We start from the raw sequence: 18,278 nt of genomic DNA on the forward strand, positions 1-18,278 counted from the left end.
TGTTGCGGGTGGGTGTAGCCATCGTGACCAGTGAACTGAGATAAGGCGGCACTTTACCTAGCATAGCCTTGTAGATGACCTGGAGCCAGTGGGTCTGACGACGAACATGTAGCGAGGGCCAGCCGACTAGGGCATACAGGTCGCAGTGGTGGGTCGTATAAGGTGCTTTAGTAACAAAACGAATGGCACTGTGATAAACTGCATCCAGTTTGCTGAGTAGAGTATTGGAAGCTATTTTGTAGATGACATCGCCGAAGTCGAGGATCGGTAGGATAGTCAGTTTTACTAGGGTAAGTTTGGCGGCGTGAGTGAAGGAGGCTTTGTTGCGGAATAGAAAGCCGATTCTTGCTTTGATTTTGGATTGGAGATGTTTGATATGAGTCTGGAAGGAGAGTTTGCAGTCTAGCCAGAACCAGACACCTAGGTACTTATAGATGTCCACATATTCTAGGTCGGAACCGTCCAGGGTGGTGATGCTAGTCGGGCGTGCGGGTGCAGGCAGCGAACGGTTGAAAAGAATGCATTTGGTTTTACTAGCGTTTAAGAGCAGTTGGAGGCCACGGAAGGAGTGTTGTATGGCATTGAAGCTCGTTTGGAGGTTAGATAGCACAGTGTCCAAGGAAGGGCCGGAAGTATATAGAATGGTGTCGTCTGCGTAGAGGTGGATCAGGGAATCGCCCGCAGCAAGAGCAACATCATTGATGTATACAGAGAAAAGAGTCGGCCCGAGAATTGAACCCTGTGGTACCCCCATAGAGACTGCCAGAGGACCGGACAACATGCCCTCCGATTTGACACACTGAACTCTGTCTGCAAAGTAGTTGGTGAACCAGGCAAGGCAGTCATTAGAAAAACCGAGGCTACTGAGTCTGCCGATAAGAATATGGTGATTGACAGAGTCGAAAGCCTTGGCCAGGTCGATGAAGACGGCTGCACAGTAATGTCTTTTATCGATGGCGGTTATGATATCGTTTAGTACCTTGAGCGTGGCTGAGGTGCACCCATGACCGGCTCGGAAACCGGATTGCACAGCGGAGAAGGTACGGTGGGATTCGAGATGGTCAGTGATCTGTTTGTTGACTTGGCTTTCGAAGACCTTAGATAGGCAGGGCAGGATGGATATAGGTCTGTAACAGTTTGGGTCCAGGGTGTCTCCCCCTTTGAAGAGGGGGATGACCGCGGCAGCTTTCCAATCCTTGGGGATCTCAGATGATACGAAGGAGAGGTTGAACAGGCTGGTGATAGGGGGTGCGACAATGGCGGCGGACAGTTTCAGAAATAGGGGGTCCAGATTGTCAAGCCCAGCTGATTTGTATGGGTCCAGGTTTTCCAGCTCTTTCAGAACATCTGCTATCTGGATTTGGGTAAAGGAGAAGCTGGGGAGGCTTGGGCGAGTAGCAGCGGGGGGGGCGGGGCTGTTGGCCAAGGTTGGAGTCGCCAGGAGGAAGGCATGGCCAGCCATTGAGAAATGCTTGTTGAAGTCTTCGATTATCACGGATTTATCGGTGGTGACCGTGTTACCTAGCCTCAGTGCAGTGGGCAGCTGGGAGGAGGTGCTCTTGTTCTCCATGGACTTTACAGTATCCCAGAACTTTTTGGAGTTAGAGCTACAGGATGCAAATTTCTGCTTGAAAAAGCTGGCCTTTGCTTTCCTGACTGACTGCGTGTATTGGTTCCTGACTTCCCTGAACAGTTGCATATCGCGGGGGCTCTTCGATGCTATTGCAGTTCGCCACAGGATGTTTTTGTGCTGGTCGAGGGCAGTCAGGTCTGGAGTGAACCAAGGGCTATATCTGTTCTTGGTTCTGCATTTTTTGAACGGAGCATGCTTGTCTAATATGGTGAGGAAGTAACATTTAAAGAGTGACCAGGCATCCTCAACTGACGGGATGAGGTCAATATCCTTCCAGGGTACCCGGGCCAGGTCGATTAGAAAGGCCTGCTCGCAGAAGTGTTTTAGGGAGCGTTTGACAGTGATGAGGGGTGGTCGTTTGACCGCGGACCCGTGGCGGATACAGGCAATGAGGCAGTGATCGCTGAGATCTTGATTGAAGACAGCAGAGGTGTATTTGGAGGGCAGGTTGGTCAGGATAATGTCTATTAGGGTGCCCATGTTTACGGATTTAGGGTTGTACCTGGTGGGTTCCTTGATAATTTGTGTGAGATTGAGGGCATCAAGCTTGGATTGTAGGACTGCCGGGGTGTTAAGCATATCCCAGTTTAGGTCACCTAACAGAACAAACTCTGAAGCTAGATGGGGAGCGATCAATTCACAGATGGTGTCCAGGGCACAGCTGGGAGCTGAGGGGGGTCGGTAGCAGGCGGCAACAGTGAGAGACTTATTTCTGGAGAGATTAATTTTTAAAATTAGAAGTTCGAACTGTTTGGGCATAGACCTGGAAAGTATGACAGAACTTTGCAGGCTATCTCTGCAGTAGATTGCAACTCCTCCCCCTTTGGCAGTTCTATCTTGACGGAAAGTGTTATAGTTGGGTATGGAAATCTCAGAATTTTTGGTGGCCTTCCTAAGCCAGGATTCGGACACGGCAAGGACATCAGGGTTGGCAGAGTGTGCTAAAGCGGTGAGTAAGGCAAACTTAGGGAGGAGGCTTCTGATGTTGACATGCATGAGGCCAAGGCTTTTTCGATCACAGAAGTCAACAAATGAGGGTGACTGGGGACATGCAGGGCCTGGGTTTACCTCCACATCACCCGAGGAACAGAGGAGTAGTAGGATGAGGGTGCGGCTAAAGGCTATCAAAACTGGTCGCCTAGAGCGTTGGGGACAAAGAATAAAAGGAGCAGATTTATGGGCGTGGTAGAATAGATTCTGGGCATAATGTGCAGACAGGGGTATGGTGGGGCGTGGGTACAGCGGAGGCAAGCCCAGGCACTGGGTGATGATAAGAGAGGTTGTATCTCTGGACATGCTGGTCTCAATGGGTGAGGTCACCGCATGTGTGGGGGGTGGGACCAAGGAGGTATCAGAGGTACGGAGAGTGGAACTACAGGGTCCATTGCAAACCAAAACAATGATAATGATAACTAGCCTGAACAACAGTATGCAAGGCATATTGATATTTGAGAGAGACATACAATAAGGCATAAAGTGATTGCAGGTCTTGATTGGGAGAGCTAGCTAAAACAACAGGTAAGATAACAGCAGCAATAACAGGGTGCTAGTCTAACACAGCAACAACAGGTAAAAATGGCGACGACTAGGCAGAGAGGGTCGGATTAACTACACACAGATCCTGAGTTAAAGCACAGAGCCGACAGATAAAACACAAATAAACAGAATGGAGTACCGTGAATTAATGGACAGTCAAGCATGCATCAGCTATGTAGCCAAGTGATCATAGTGTCCAGGGGGCAGCCGTAGATGGAGCAGGGAGGCCTCCACTAAGCTAGCACGCGGCGTTTAAAGTTAGTAGCCCGGGGGGTGGTCTGCTCAGACGGAGGGGGTCTGCTCAGACGTGGTCGTGTCGACAGAGAATCCAAGCCAGATGGCGATGGCGAAAGAGAGGTTGTGAATTGTAGAATTGTGTTTGCTAACTGGTGCTAGCTTCGTGGCAGTGGCGCTAGCTGCGCTAGCCGCAAGCTAGCTGTGAGGATCAGAAGCAGTGGCTCAGGGATTACGGCAGGAATCCGGCGTTGTTGTCGAGAGACAGTCCGATGCTGGTAAATTGGTGAGTAATATCCAGGCTAATAACAGGGCTGGTGTCTGTGCAGAAGGTAAAAGCTACTAGCAGCGGCAAAAAAATGGCTAAATTAGCTTGTAGCTGGTATTGTAGCCCAAGAATTCGCTGGTAGACCTCTTCAGCTAGCCGGCAGATGGGCCTAGCTCGAGGCTAGCTCAAGGCTAACTGGTGCTTGCTTCGGGACAGAGGTGTTAGCCAGTAGTAGCCACTCGGTTGCAGCTAGCTAGCTGTGATGATACGGTGTAATTGTCCAGAGCTTGCGTCAGGAATCCGGTGATGTGGTAGAGAAAAAGCAGTCCTATATGCTCTGGGTTGATATCGCGCTTGCAGACTGGCAGGTATTGGCCCGGTATTGAAGCTGGCTGTGTCCGAGTTGAGGGTGAAGACCGCAGCAGTGGCTAACTGACTACTAGCTAGTAGCTAGTTATCTGGCTAGCTTCTGATTGGGGTTACGGTTCTAAAGTATAAAAAAAATAGCAGGTCCGTACCACATTGGGTTAGGCGGAATGTAGGAATGTATATTCAGTTCCTAGATGGAAAGTGAAATTAAAATATATACGAAATGTATACGAAAAATACGAAGACTATTTACACGGGACAGGACAAACAAAGACACGTCCGACTGCTACGCCATCTTGGATTACAATGAGGAGCAACCAGACGCTGCACTTGACACATTTATGAAACTACTCATTCCAGTTACTAATAAGCACGCACCCATTAAGAAAATGACTGTAAAAACTGTTAAATCCCCTTGGATTGATGAGGAATCTAAAAATTGTATGGTTGAGAGGGATGAGGCAAAAGGTATGGCAATTAAGTCTGGCAGCCCAACTGATTGGCTAACGTACTGCAAATTAAGAAATCATGTGACTAAAGAAAAAGAAACTACACTATGAAACAAAGATAAATTATATAAAGAATGATAGTAAAAAGCTTTGGAGCACCTTAAATTACATTTTTGGGGAAAAAGCCAACTCGGCTCCTTCATTTATTTAATCAGATGGCTCATTCATCACAAAGCCCACTAATATTGCAAACTACTTTAATGACTTTTTCATTGGCAAGATAAACAAACTTAGGGATGACATGCCAGCAACAAACGCTGACACTACACATCCAAGTATATCGGACCAAATTATGAAAGACAAGAATTGTACTTTTGAATTCCGTAAAGTCAGTGTGGAAGAGGTGAAAAAATGATTGTTGTCTATCAACAATGACAGGCCACCAGGGTCTAACAATCTAGATGGAAAATTACTGAGGATAATAGCAGATGATATTGCCACTCCTATTTGCCACATCTTCAATTTAAGCCAACTAAAAAGCGTGTGCCCTCAGGCCTGGAAGGAAACTACAGTCATTCCGCTACCCAATAATAGTAAAGCCCCCTTTACTGGCTCAAATAGCTGACCAATCAGCCTGTTACCAACCCTTAGTAAACTTCTGGAAAAAATTGTGTTTGACCAGATACAATGCTATTTTACAGTAAACAAATTGACAACAGAATTTCAGCATACTTATAGGGAAGGACACTCAACAAGCACAGCATTTACACAAATGACTGATGATTAGCTGAGAGAAATTGATGATAAAATGATTGTGGGGGCTGTATTGTTAGACTTCAGTGCAGCTTTTGACATTATTGATCATAGTCTGCTGCTGGAAAAACGTATGTGTTATGGCTTTACACCCCCTGCTATAATGTGGATAAAGAGTTACCTGTCTAACAGAACACAGAGGGTGTTCTTTAATGGAAGCCTATCAAATATAATCCAGTTAGAATCAGGAATTCCCCAGGGTAGCTGTTTAGGCCTCTTGCTTTTTTCAATTTTCTATGTATGCGGATGACTCAACATTATACACGTCAGCTACTACAGCAACTGCAATGACTGCAACACTCAACAAAGAGCTGCACTTAGTTTCAGAGTGGGTGGCAAGGAATAAGTTGGCTCTAAATATTTCTAAACCTAAAAGCATTGTATTTGGAACTAAACACTCACTAAAACCTAAACCTCAACTAAATCTTGTAATTAACAATGTGGAAATTGAGCAAGTTGAGATGACTAAACTGCTTGGAGTAACACTAGATTGTAAACTGTCATGGTCAAAACATATTGATGCAGTAGTAGCTAAGATGGGGAGAAGTCTGTCTATAATAAAGCGATTCTCTACCTTCTTAACAACACTATCAACAAGGCAGGTCTTACAGGCCTTAGTTTTGTCGCACCTTGATTCAGTCGTGTGGTCAGGTGCCACAAAAAAGGACTTAGGATAATTGCAATTGGCTCAGAACAGGGCAGCATGGCTGGCCCTTGGATGTACACAAAGAGCTAATATTTATAATATACATGTCAATCTCTCCTGTTGAAAGTGGAGGAGAGATTGACTTCATCACTACTTTTATTTATGAGAGGTATTGACATGTTGAATGCACTGAGCTGTCTGTCTAAACTACTGGCACACAGCTCGGACACCCATGCATACCCCACAAGACATGCCACAAGAGGTCTCTTCACAGTCCCCAAGTCCAAAACAGACTATGGGAGGCACACAGTACTACATAGAGCCATGACTACATGGAACTCTATTCCACATTGAATAACTGACGCAAGCAGTAAAATTAGATTTAAAAAACAGATAAAAAACACCACATGGAACAGCGGAGACTGTGAAGCAACACAAACATTGGCACGGACACATACATACATGCATACAGTTGAAGTCGGAAGTTTACATACACTTAGGTTGGAGTCATTAAAACTCGTTTTTCAACCACTCAACAAATTTCTTGTTAACAAACTATAGTTTTGGCAAGTCGGGTAGGACATCTACTCTAAGTAATTTTTCCAACAATTGTTTACAGACAGATTATTTCACTTATAATTCACTGTATCACAATTCCAGTGGGTCAGAAGTTTACATACACTAAGTTGACTGTGCCGTTAAACAGCTTGGAAAATTCCATAGAAATATGTCATGGCTTTAGAAGCTTCTGATAGGCTAATTGACATCATTTGAGTCAATTGGAGGTGTACCTGTGGATGTACTTCAAGTCCTACCTTCAAACTCAGTGCCTCTTTGCTTGACATCATGGGAAAATCAAAGGAAATCAGCCAAGACCTCAGAAAAAATAATTGTAGACCTCCACAAGTCTGGTTCATCCTTGGGAGCAATTTCCAAATGCCTAAAGGGACCACGTTTATCTGTACAAACAATAGTACGCAAGTATAAACACCATGGGACCAAGCAGCTGTCATACCGCTCAGGAAGGAGATGCGTTCTGTCTCCTAGAGATTAACATACTATGGTGCGAAAAGTGCAAATCAATCGCAGAACAACAGCAAAGGACCTTGTGAAGATGCTGGAGGAAACAGGTACAAAAGTATCTATATCCACAGTAAAACGAGTCCTATATCGACATAACCTGAAAGACCGCTCAGCAAGGAAGAAGCCACTGCTCCAAAACCGCCATAAAAAAGCCAGACTACGGTTTGCAACTGCACATGGGGACAAAGATTGTACTTTTTAGAGAAATGTCCTCTGGTCTGATGAAACAAAAATAGAACTGTTTGGCCATAATGACCATCGTTATGTTTGGAGGAAAAAGGGGGAGGCTTGCAAGCCGAAGAACACCATCCCAACCTTGAAGCACGAGGGTGGCAGCATCATGTTGTGGGGGTGCTTTGCTGCAGGAGGGACTGGTGCACTTCACAAAATAGATGGCATGATGAGGAAGAAAATTTATGTGGATATATTGAATCAACATCAAGACATCAGTCAGGAAGTTAAAGCTTGGTAGCAAATGGGTCTTCCAAATGGACAATGACCCAAGCATGCGAGCAAAGAGGCCTACAAAACTGACTCAGTTACACCAGCTCTGTCAGGAGAAATGGGCCAAAATTCACCCAACATATTGTGGGAAGCTTGTGGAAGGCTACCCAAAACGTTTGACCCAAGTTAAACAACTTAAAGGCAATGCTACCAAATACTAATTGAGTGTATGTAAACTTCTGACCCACTGGGAAGGTGATGAAAGAAATAAAAGCTGAAATAAATAATTCTCTCTATTATTCTGACATTTCACATTCTTAAATAAAGTGGTGATCCTAACTGACCTAAGACAGGGAATTTTTACTCTGATTAAATGTCAGGAATTGTGAAAAACTGAGTTTAAATGCATTTGGCTAAGGTGTATGTAAACATCCGACTTCAACTGTACACACACGATAACATACGCACTACACATACACATGGATTTAGTCCTGTAGATATGTGGTAGTGGTGGAGCAGGGGCCTGAGGGCACACAGTGTGTTGTGAAATCTGTGAATGTATTGTAATGTTTTAAAATGTATAAACTACCTTCATTTTGCTGGACCCAAGGAAGAGTAGATCCATAATAAATTCAAATATGAGCTGAGACTCAATGAAGGAATCCCTAGGACTTTGCTGATTTTCTTAATATTTGCATAACCAAGTCCAAGTTCGTGGGCTAGAAGAACCATCTCCCCTGGAGCACTCCTGCAGCCTGGAGGAAGTGTAAATACTTATCCTAAATGCATCTCGATCACCTTCACAGTCTGCACATTCTATCATGACAGAATTACAGAATCACTGGGTGGTGAAGGCTATGGTGATTTTCAGTCCAGTGTTTCGACACTTAGGGCAAATCAAATCATGTACAAGTTGGTTCATTTGAGACATGTGGAATAAAAGCCACTGTTGGCTGTCTGCTGTCTGGTTGATCGCTGCTAGTTGTCATCTTTAGCTCAACTAATTTGCGTTTCAACACTCTGCTGCGGGCTACCTCCTTTTCCTCCTCTACCTGCCTCGATCGGCGGATCAGGCACATTTTTCTTTCATTCACCGCTTTTCTCGCATTGGCTAACTGAGATTGCCTATTTTTATTCACATACTGTAGGTATATTTTTCAAGATTTTCTCATTTCGTCTCTCTTTACGTTGATTCTTCGCGGGAGATATTTTCAAACAACGTGCTGCGCGGCACGTGAGACATTTTAACCAATCAGGTTGCCGGAAAGGGCCTTTAAATGCCAGTAACCAATCGGATGTCAGGAAATTACTAATCTGTCATCACGAAGCACTACGTCTACAAAGGATATAGCCATGTATGGACTAGCTAACGATATGCTTCGGGAAAACAAGCCTTTGAATGACATGATTCAACATGGAGTTTTAAAAATGGCGGTTGAAGTTCTACATGAAACATGCTATCAAGAACGACATTTATGGTAGGTGTGGTTGACGGAGTTGGGATAAAATGATACAAATAAAATATTTATATACATTACTGACGATTTATTTGTAAATTTTATGAAAGTTATAGTTGCAAAATATTCCAAAATCGGACAATTGACAGATGGAAGCAATCTCAATTTTTGCCTGGCCTTAAACTGGAACAGAATATGGAAAAATATGACCTTTGTATCCCGTTGACCATTGCTTGACAGCAATTTTCAAGTCTTGCCATAGATTTTCAAGCCGATTTAAGTCAAAACAGTAACTAGGCCACTCAGGAACATTTAATGTCATCTTGGTAAGCAACTCCAGTATATATTTGGCCTTGTGTTTAAGGTTATTGTCCTGCCGAAAGGTGAATTGGTCTCCCAGTGTCTGTTGGAAAGCAGACTGAACCAGGTTTTCCTCTAGGATTTTGCCTGTGCTTAGCTCTATTCCGTTTATTTTTATCCCCAAAATCTTCCTAGTCCTTGCCGATGACCAGCATACCCATAGCATGATGCAGCCACCACCATTCTTGAATGTGTTGTGTTTGCCCTAAATATACCGCTTTGGTTTTTGCCACATTTTTTGCAGTTTTAATTTAGTGCCTTATTGCAAACAGGATGCATGTTTTGGAATATTTGGATTCTGTACAGGCTTCCCTTGGCCTCATGGTGGAATCCCTGAGCGGTTTTCTTCCTCTCCGGCAACTGAGTACGCCTGTATCTTTGTAGTGACTGGGTGTATTGATACACCATCCAAAGTGTAATTAATAACTTCACTATGCTCAAAGGGATATTCAATGTCTGCTTTAATTTTTTTTTTTACCAATCTACCAATAGGTGCCCTTTGCGAGGCAATGAAAAACCTCCCTGGTCTTTGTGGTTGAATCTGTGTTTGAAATCACTGTTCGACTGAGGGACCTTTCAGATAATATAGAGGGTACAGAGATGAGGTAGTCATTCAAAAATCATGTTAAACACTATTATTGCACACAGAGTGAGTCCATGCAACTAATTATGTGACTTGTGACATTTTTTTTTAAACCTGAACTTATTTAGGCTTGTCATAAAAAAGGGTTTGAATACTTATTGACTCAAGACATTTCAGCTTTTAATTTTCAATTAATTTGTAAAAGAAAAAAAAGAAAAAAAACATAATTCCACTTTGACATTACGGGGTATTGTGTGTAGTCCAGAGACACACATTCTCAATTAAATTCATTTTAAACTCAGTCTGTAGTAACACAACAAAATGTGGAAATAGTCAAGGGGTGTGTATACTTTCTGAAGGCACTATAAATGCTTCTGGGGAAAAATTACAAAATTAATTTGGAAGTGCATGAATTTAAATATTCAATGGTTTCCACCTATTGTGCTACTTAACGATGATAGCCCCTCGAATCTCTCAGTCAATCAGAGAAGATTACCGCTGACATGCAGCACTGCTGTGAATCTTTTTAGGTTCTAAGATGGCGACCACATCACTCTCTGCCATTTAACCAGTTATAACATCAGAATTATCGACAGCGAGGATAAATGGTGCTAGTCAAGGAAGACGGGGTGGGAAGCATGGTTTTCAGGTGGGGAGGGATGATGCAGGCGGATGGGGACTGAGTGGGGAATGGGTCGGGGTTATCTTCTTATGCATTTATTTGATTGTCAAATAAAAATGACAGAACTAAATAAAAAGTTGCTCACAACAACAACAAAAAAAGAACAGCTTATGTTATATATACAGTATGTTTGGTTTGTCCTCTGTGTGATCAAGTCAGTCCACATGAATGTTACATTCTAACTACATAGCTAGAGCGTATCCGACTATGCTGGAAAGTCAGACTAATAGGCTACACACACACACACACACACACACACACACACACAGAGGCGACACTGACATAATGCCCAGTGTACACAAAGAGTGAGAATAAACACCCCCCCCCCCCCCCCCCCCCCCCCACAAAGAGCATGCCCACAAAACACGGCACATCACTGTCAATTGCAATTGCAGGAGGGGCAGATAGAGATAATAGAGAGGAGAGGGGAGGGGAGGATACACATGTTTTTGTGTCTTACCTTGATATCAGCCTTCTTGTTGAGCAGACTCTTGGCTGCGAAAGAGATTGAGAACACACTCTCAGAGGGAAAAGTACTCATCATACACATTCTTTTACTAAAAACACACCTCAAACATACACACGCATGAGTGTCGATACCTATCTTACTCCTAGCTAGCTAACACACACACACTGAACTCTGTCTGCAAACTCAACAAACCCTCTAACACACACACACACACACACACGGAGCTCTCGAAAGCCAACACACTCAAAACGCCAAACAATAAACAGTGCCAACACACTCAAGCTCGTATACACACACAAACTACTGTAAACCCTTACAAACTAACACACACTAAAACATTCATAAACACTCCCACAACACACACACAGGGGATTAGGGGTCAAAGGGCAGGGGAATATGGAATGGAGAAGCAGGTGTATAATAATGGCTTTGTTAATCTCAGAGGCAGGTGGGATTCACTCAGATTAAGATTAGGGGATTCCTCTCCGGGAATATAATATAGTATGAAGCGCCATGAAAATGATACACACATTCTTTACTAGCCTAGGCAGCCGCTAGAGCTCAACTATTGTTTAGGCTTAATGTGCTCAGCCGGTAATACACTCGTGTGCCCCGGTAACCGGTTCGTACATAAAACATCCTCTATTCAGGCTGCAGAGGTATCGGTTTCCCCTTTAACTAGCTTTAATGGTGTACCACCGGCCAAAAAACAGGTTAAATAGACGTACTGTCTTAATAAAACAATTTTCCACCACCTTGATAGAGTGGCTAATGCCTGATGTTGTGCCCCACGGTCAGCCAGGGGTAAACAACAGAGTGCTACAACCTGATTGCACACGGCGTTCAGCCAACACCCGGAAGTCATCTGAAAATCCGGAAATGGTGGTGGAAAACGGTGTTATATTAAGAGAGTATGCATATTTTCCCCGTTTTTTCCCCAGCGGCACGCGATTAAAGGTGGAAACTGATGCCTTTACAGCCTGAATTGACAATGTTTTATGTACGAACCGGTCAACGGGGGACACAAGTGTATTACAGGCTAAGCACATTAAGCCTAGACGATAGTGGAGATCTTGCACCCACCAGTGGCATTACAACAGAAATAGATCATACACATGCGGACGCACATAGATACTCATGAGAGAGCTTGCATTTCTGTATGAACTAACACTTTCACTCTCACACACACACAGATTAAATCATTTTTTCCCCTCATCAATCTGCACACAATACCTCATAATGACAAAGTAAAAACAGGTTTTTAGAAATTCACTCAGTACTTTGTTGAAGCACCTTTGGCAGCCTCGAGTCTTCTTGGGTATGACGCTACACGCTTGGCAAACCTGTATTTGGGGAGTGTCTCCCTTTCTTCTCTGCAGATCCTCTTAAACTCTCAGGATGAATGTCGTGGAATTATTGTAATCAAAAGGAGAGACCTTTACATTTCTTCAAAACAAGTAAACGTTATTATTTCATTACTGCAGTAATGGAGGTTGTCAACGATCCGTTGAGAGCCCAATGAACGGATTTGAGCTATAGCATTTTATAGCAAAGTCCATCCTCCTGGATGTTCATGACAAACAACAGATGTATGGAATGGGTCACAAGGTTAAGATTCGTATGAAAGATACTAATAATTCACAGCAAACAGTATCTGCTGTAAAGACTGTTCTCATCTCCCCCTGGTACCCAAGTACAGAAACATTAACTCATGCTATGGAATGCAGTCTTGTTAGGCTTATTACCTGATAACATCGTAAATCTTTTGTCAGTATTAAATCTCCCAGAGCCCACTTTCAGTTCACACAGACACAATAGAGTTATAAGAACCCTCTATTCAGAAGCCACTCCTGCGTTGTCTTGGCTGTGTGCCTAGGGTCACTTGTCTTGTTGAAGGTGAACCTTCAACCCAGTCTGAGGTCCTGAGTGCTCTGGAGCAGGTTTTCATCAATGATCTCTCTGTACTTTGCTCCATTAATCTTTCCCTTGATCCTGACTAGTCTCCCAGTACCTGCTGCTGAAAAACATCGCTACAGCATGATGCTGCCACCACCATACTTCACCGTAGGGATGGTGCCAGGTTTCATCCAGATGTGACGCTTGGCATTCAGGCCAAAGAGTTCAATCTTAGTTTCATCAGACCAGAGAATCTTGTTTCTCATGGTCTGAGAGTCCTTTAGGTGCCTTTGGCAAACTCCATGTGGGCTGTCATGTGCCTTTTACTGAGGAGTGGCTTCCCCAGATTGCGCAGTTTGCCCAAACTTATTCCATTTAAGAATGATGGAGGTCACTGTGTTCTTGAGGACCTTCAATGCTGCAGACATTTTTTGGTACCCTTCCGCAGATCTGTGCCTCGACACAATCCTGTCTCGGAGCTCTACGGACAATTCCTTCAACCCCATGGCTTGGTTTTTGCTCTGACATGCACTGTCAACTGTGGGACCTTAAATAGACAGGTGTGTGCCTTTCCAAATCATGTCCAATCAATTGAATTTACCACAGGTGGACTCCAATTAAGTTGTAGAAACATCTCAAGGATGGAAACAGGATGCACCTGAGCTAAATTTCAAGTCTCCTAACCAAGGGTCTGAAAACTTACAGTTGAAGTCGGAAGTTTACATACACTTAGGTTGGAGTCATTAAAACTCGTTTTTCAAGCACTCCACAAATGTCTTTTTAACAAACTATAGTTTTGGCAAGTCGGTTAGGACATCTACTTTGTGCATGATTTCCTTTGATTTTCCCATGATGTCAAGCAAAGAGGCACTGAGTTTGAAGGTAGGCCTTGAAATACATCCACAGGTATACCTCCAATTGACTCAAATTATGTAAATTTGCCTATCAGAAGTTTCTAAAGCCATGACATAATTTTCTGGAATTTCCCAAGCTGTTTAAAGGCACAGTCAACTTCGTGTATGTAAACTTCTGTCCCACTGGAATTGTGATACAGTGAATTATAAGTTAAATAATCTGTATTTAAACAATTGTTGGAAAAATTACTTGTGTCATGCACAAAATAGACTTGCCAAAACTATAGTTTGTTAACCAGAAATTTGTGGAATGGTTGAAAAATTTGTTTTAATGACTCCAACCTAAGTGTATGTAAACTTCCGACTTCAACTGTAAATAAGGTATTTTGGTTAGGATTTTTTATACATTTGCTGAAATTTCTAAAAAACCGGTGCGCCTGGCACCTACTACCATACCCTGTTCAAAGGCACTTAAATATTTTGTCTTGTCCATTCACCCTCTGAATGGCACACATACACAATCCATGTCTCAAGGCTCAGAAATCCTTCTTTAACGTGTATCCTCCACTTTATCTATACTGATTGAAGTGGATTTAACAGGTGACATCAATGAGGGATCATAGCTTTCACCTGGATTCACCTGGTCAGTCTATGTCATGGAAAGAACAGGTGTTCCTAATGTTTTGAACACTCAGTGTACATCACATACACACAAGTGCCTGGAACTCTATTGGAGGGATGTGACGCCATTCTTCCATGAGAAATACGTGTTCAATTGGATTGAGATCTGGTGACTGACATACTGACTGACTGACTGACTTTAACCCCCCTATGTTCCTTTGACACCCTTCTTTCAAAGTAAATGAGATCTCTTCTTCTCACTAAGGTGGCCAAAATAATGGGCAACTGGGCATTGTTATACATGACCCTCAGCTTGATAGGATGTGAACTCCTTAAGTAGCTCAGGAACCACACGTCTTGGAAGAACCTGCTTTCAATATCATTTGTATCCATAGTTTACTCAAGTGTTTTGTTTCGTTTGGCAGTTACCTGCATTTATCACACACATCAAACAAGCCTCTCGTACACCTCACACACTGCTCATGAGGGAGGGAACGAAGGGCAGAAAAAAAAGACAGAAAACGACTCCAAAGACACAAAAGACTAAAGCATGTTAGAGAGAGAATGGGTGGGAGGGAGAGGGAGAGAGAGGAGAGATGGATATGCCATGCATGCTGCCTTATTCGTTAGAGGGGGAGGGGAGGATGAAGAGAGGGAAGGAGGAGGGAAGGATAAGAGGTAGTGGATGAGAGGAAGAACACAAGAAGAGCAAAAGGGAAAGATGAGGAAAGGAGTGTGAGGGAGAGGAGAGAAGAAGAGAGGAGAGAAGGTGTACATGTGGAGGAGGAGGTATAGAAGCGAGTGATGGAGGGAGGAGAGAAAGAGGGTACCTTGCTCCACTATCCCAGCGGTAGTTCCAGACACCGTAGTGATTGATGCCGGAGATGTAGACTGTCTACCAACTGACGCAGAGAGAGGGAGAGAAATAGAGACATACCGAGAACAAGTGAAAGCAAAGAACAGAAAAGGGGAAAGGAGCGAGGGAAGAGAAGAGAGAAGAAGTGTGTTAGTGTGAAGAGGACAGATTGAAGTCATTAGGTCCAAGGTAAGTCAAGCGTCTCAGAGTAAGTGCTGATCTAGGATCAGGTACCTCCCCTGTCCATTCATTATAATCTAAAAGGCTAAACTGATCTCAGATCAGCCCTCCTACTCTGAGACGCAAGTCTCCTTCCCATCTTACCTGGGTCAGCAGACACAGTGTGAGTGCAGAGGAAGTAGGGATGGGACAAATGGAATATATTTCTTATAGAAATACTTCAACCAAATTACACATTGGTTTCCTTACCCTGTAAACAGTCTATGTACAAGGTATGACAGCAATCCATGCTTTGGTTTAGTTTCCCTGGCAGTGGCTGGCACTCCTCTCCTCAAGTCAGAGACTGTTCTCTCTTTTACTGCACGGCAAGCGGTACCGATGCACCAAGTCTGGAACCAACAGGACCTTGAACAGCTTCTGTCCCCAAGCCGTAAGACTGCTAAATAGTTATTTAAATACTTAACCAAATAGCTACCCGAACTATCTGCATTGAACTTTTTTGCAAATAACTTTTTTGACTCATCATATACGCTGCTGCTACTGTTTATTATCTGTCACTTTATTCCTAGTTACATGTATATATCTACACTATATGGCCAAAAGTATATGGACACATCCCCGTTAAACATCTCATTCCAAAATCATGGCCATTAATATGGAGTTGGTCCTCCCTTTGCTGCTATAACAGCCTCCACTCTTCTGGGAAGGCTTTCCACTAGAGGCTGGAACATTGCTGTGGGGACGGGCACTGATGTTGGACGATTAGGCCCGACTTGCAGTCGGCGTTCCAATTCTTCCCAAAGGTGTTCGATGGGGTTGAGGTCAGGGCTCTGTGGAGGCCAGTCATGTTCTTCCACACCGATCTCGACAAACCATTTTTGTCCTCGCTTTGTCCACAGGGGGCATTGTCATGCTGAAACAGGAAAGGGCCTTGCCACAAAGTTGGAAGCATAGAATTTTTTTAATAAAAATGTATTTCACCTTTATTTAACCAGGTAGGTTCTCATTTACAACTGCGACCTGGCCAAGATAAAGCAAAGCAGTGCGACAAAAACAACAACACAGAGTTACACATAAACAAACGTACAGTCAATAACACAATAGAAACTCAAGTCATGGGACTGATATTAGCATTTTTCGCACATCATGTTCAAATAATCCATAAGTGACTTTGGTAAACTTCACAATTCATTTTAGATACTTTTGGATTATTTGGACATGATGCGCGAAAAATGCTAATATCCGTCCCATGACTTGAATTGGATTTGTGCCACAAATGCTAAAGTGTTAACATTTGGAAACAGTGCCAGGGAAACTAAAATAAAACATGGATTGCTGTCATACCTTTTCCATAGACTGCTTACACGATAAGGAAACCAATATGTAATTTTGTCATTTGGGTGAACTCTCCCTTTAAAGTTTAAACGGCCATCGGTTTTCTGTTAAAGCGAAAACAAAAATTACCCAAATTCTACAATTGCTATTGCGCTCAATGACGTTCTATTTAAGGCAGTCATACAGTAGGCTTTAGTGTGAAGTTGTCTAATGTTTGTTGTTGGGGCCCCTCGCTGCTACCAGGATTTGTTTGGGTCTTACGGTTCGTCCCTTTCAGATGGTTAAGCATTGCACCTGTACTACCATACTGTACCTCAATTCCACCTCGCATTTCACCACCTTCTCATTTAACTTCTCAAAGTATTGCCATGCAGGACTTCGCTGCTGTCGTTTGCCTTTCTCTGCCTTTTTCCCAACTGTTAATGATGATGACGTAGTGGTGGATAGTCGACTCCAAAATAATAGATTCCTCGACTTCTTGCACATCGATGTCGACTCCCATTTCTGAGTGTCAAGATTTGATTCCGCTAGAAATCGACTCCTCGACTGCTAAGATTCAGTATTTTTGGAACGGAGGAGACTGATTACTTGCTGTACTTCCGAGAACACAAACACTTGCATCGTGCATAGCAGGCTAGCGAGGGACGAAGAGAGGGGAGGGGTGTATAGGCAGGTCAGGTACAGGCAGGTCGGCCACTAGGCAGACAGAGTCAAAACTGTTCACTAGGCCTATCTATCGGTAGTCAAAAGCTGTACCTTGCAATGGAATGCTGTATCTCGCAAATTCTTGGCTTGCAATGTCTGGCAACTTCAGTAAAGCAGGACCTATCATCAATGAGTAGGCTAGGATATTCTACACGCACCAGACCGAAGACTGAGCACAAACGTGTATCATTAGCAAAGAGAAAACGCAGGCGAGCCAGCGTGAGGGAGAGAGAGGAGGGGGCAGGCAGAAAGGACTGTGCGCAATTGTCTTGGCAATCTGTATCTCGCAATGTCTTGTCTTGCAAAGCCTCGCAAATTCACCAAAGTAGCCTAAAGTTCACCTCTGCCTCTCTGGTTTTATTTAAATGACACAACAGGCCTTTATAGCCTATCGTCTAGTTAGGCTATAACACAGCAAAAAATAAGTTTTGTGATAACTGCACTGTGATATACATTTTGTGGGCAAAAAAATTAAATAAACATTTTTAACTTTAATGATCACAATTTTGTTTGAACGTTTAAACGCTTTAAAGTTCACACCCCTAAGTGGAAGAGAAACATGTCATGATCCATGCAAGTTACCATTGTAGTCAAACGTAGTAAATTGGAGGTGAGACTCAATTTGTGATAATGAGAAAGAGTGTGTGTGTGTACGCTTGCGGAGCATGTGTATGTGACTGTAGCATGCATGCGTGTTTATCGTCATGAATCTTTCCCTGGAGGCAGAACTGAGAGATTTCCGCGAGATGGGCCAGCTGAAAAGTCAAAATAGGCTATATTGTAAAGATTCATGAAAATTAATATG

At 43.3% G+C, this 18,278-nt stretch overlaps 1 protein-coding gene across 2 annotated transcripts in view; it reads right to left on the minus strand.

Annotated features, from left to right (window-relative positions):
• LOC139551730 (calcium/calmodulin-dependent protein kinase type II subunit beta-like) overlaps window positions 1-18,278 on the minus strand; it is a 65,302-nt gene that overhangs the window by 20,242 nt on the left and 26,782 nt on the right. For both annotated transcript variants that reach the window (XM_071363030.1, XM_071363029.1), the window contains exons 13-14: window positions 15,228-15,299; window positions 11,018-11,052 (exon numbers count right to left, since the gene is read on the minus strand). In XM_071363030.1, the coding sequence (XP_071219131.1) occupies window positions 11,018-11,052; window positions 15,228-15,299 (107 nt within the window). The remainder of the gene's footprint in view (window positions 1-11,017; window positions 11,053-15,227; window positions 15,300-18,278) is intronic.

The sequence above is a fragment of the Salvelinus alpinus genome, chromosome 24 (assembly GCF_045679555.1).
Source record: "Salvelinus alpinus chromosome 24, SLU_Salpinus.1, whole genome shotgun sequence".
Taxonomy (NCBI): Eukaryota; Metazoa; Chordata; class Actinopteri; order Salmoniformes; family Salmonidae; genus Salvelinus; species Salvelinus alpinus.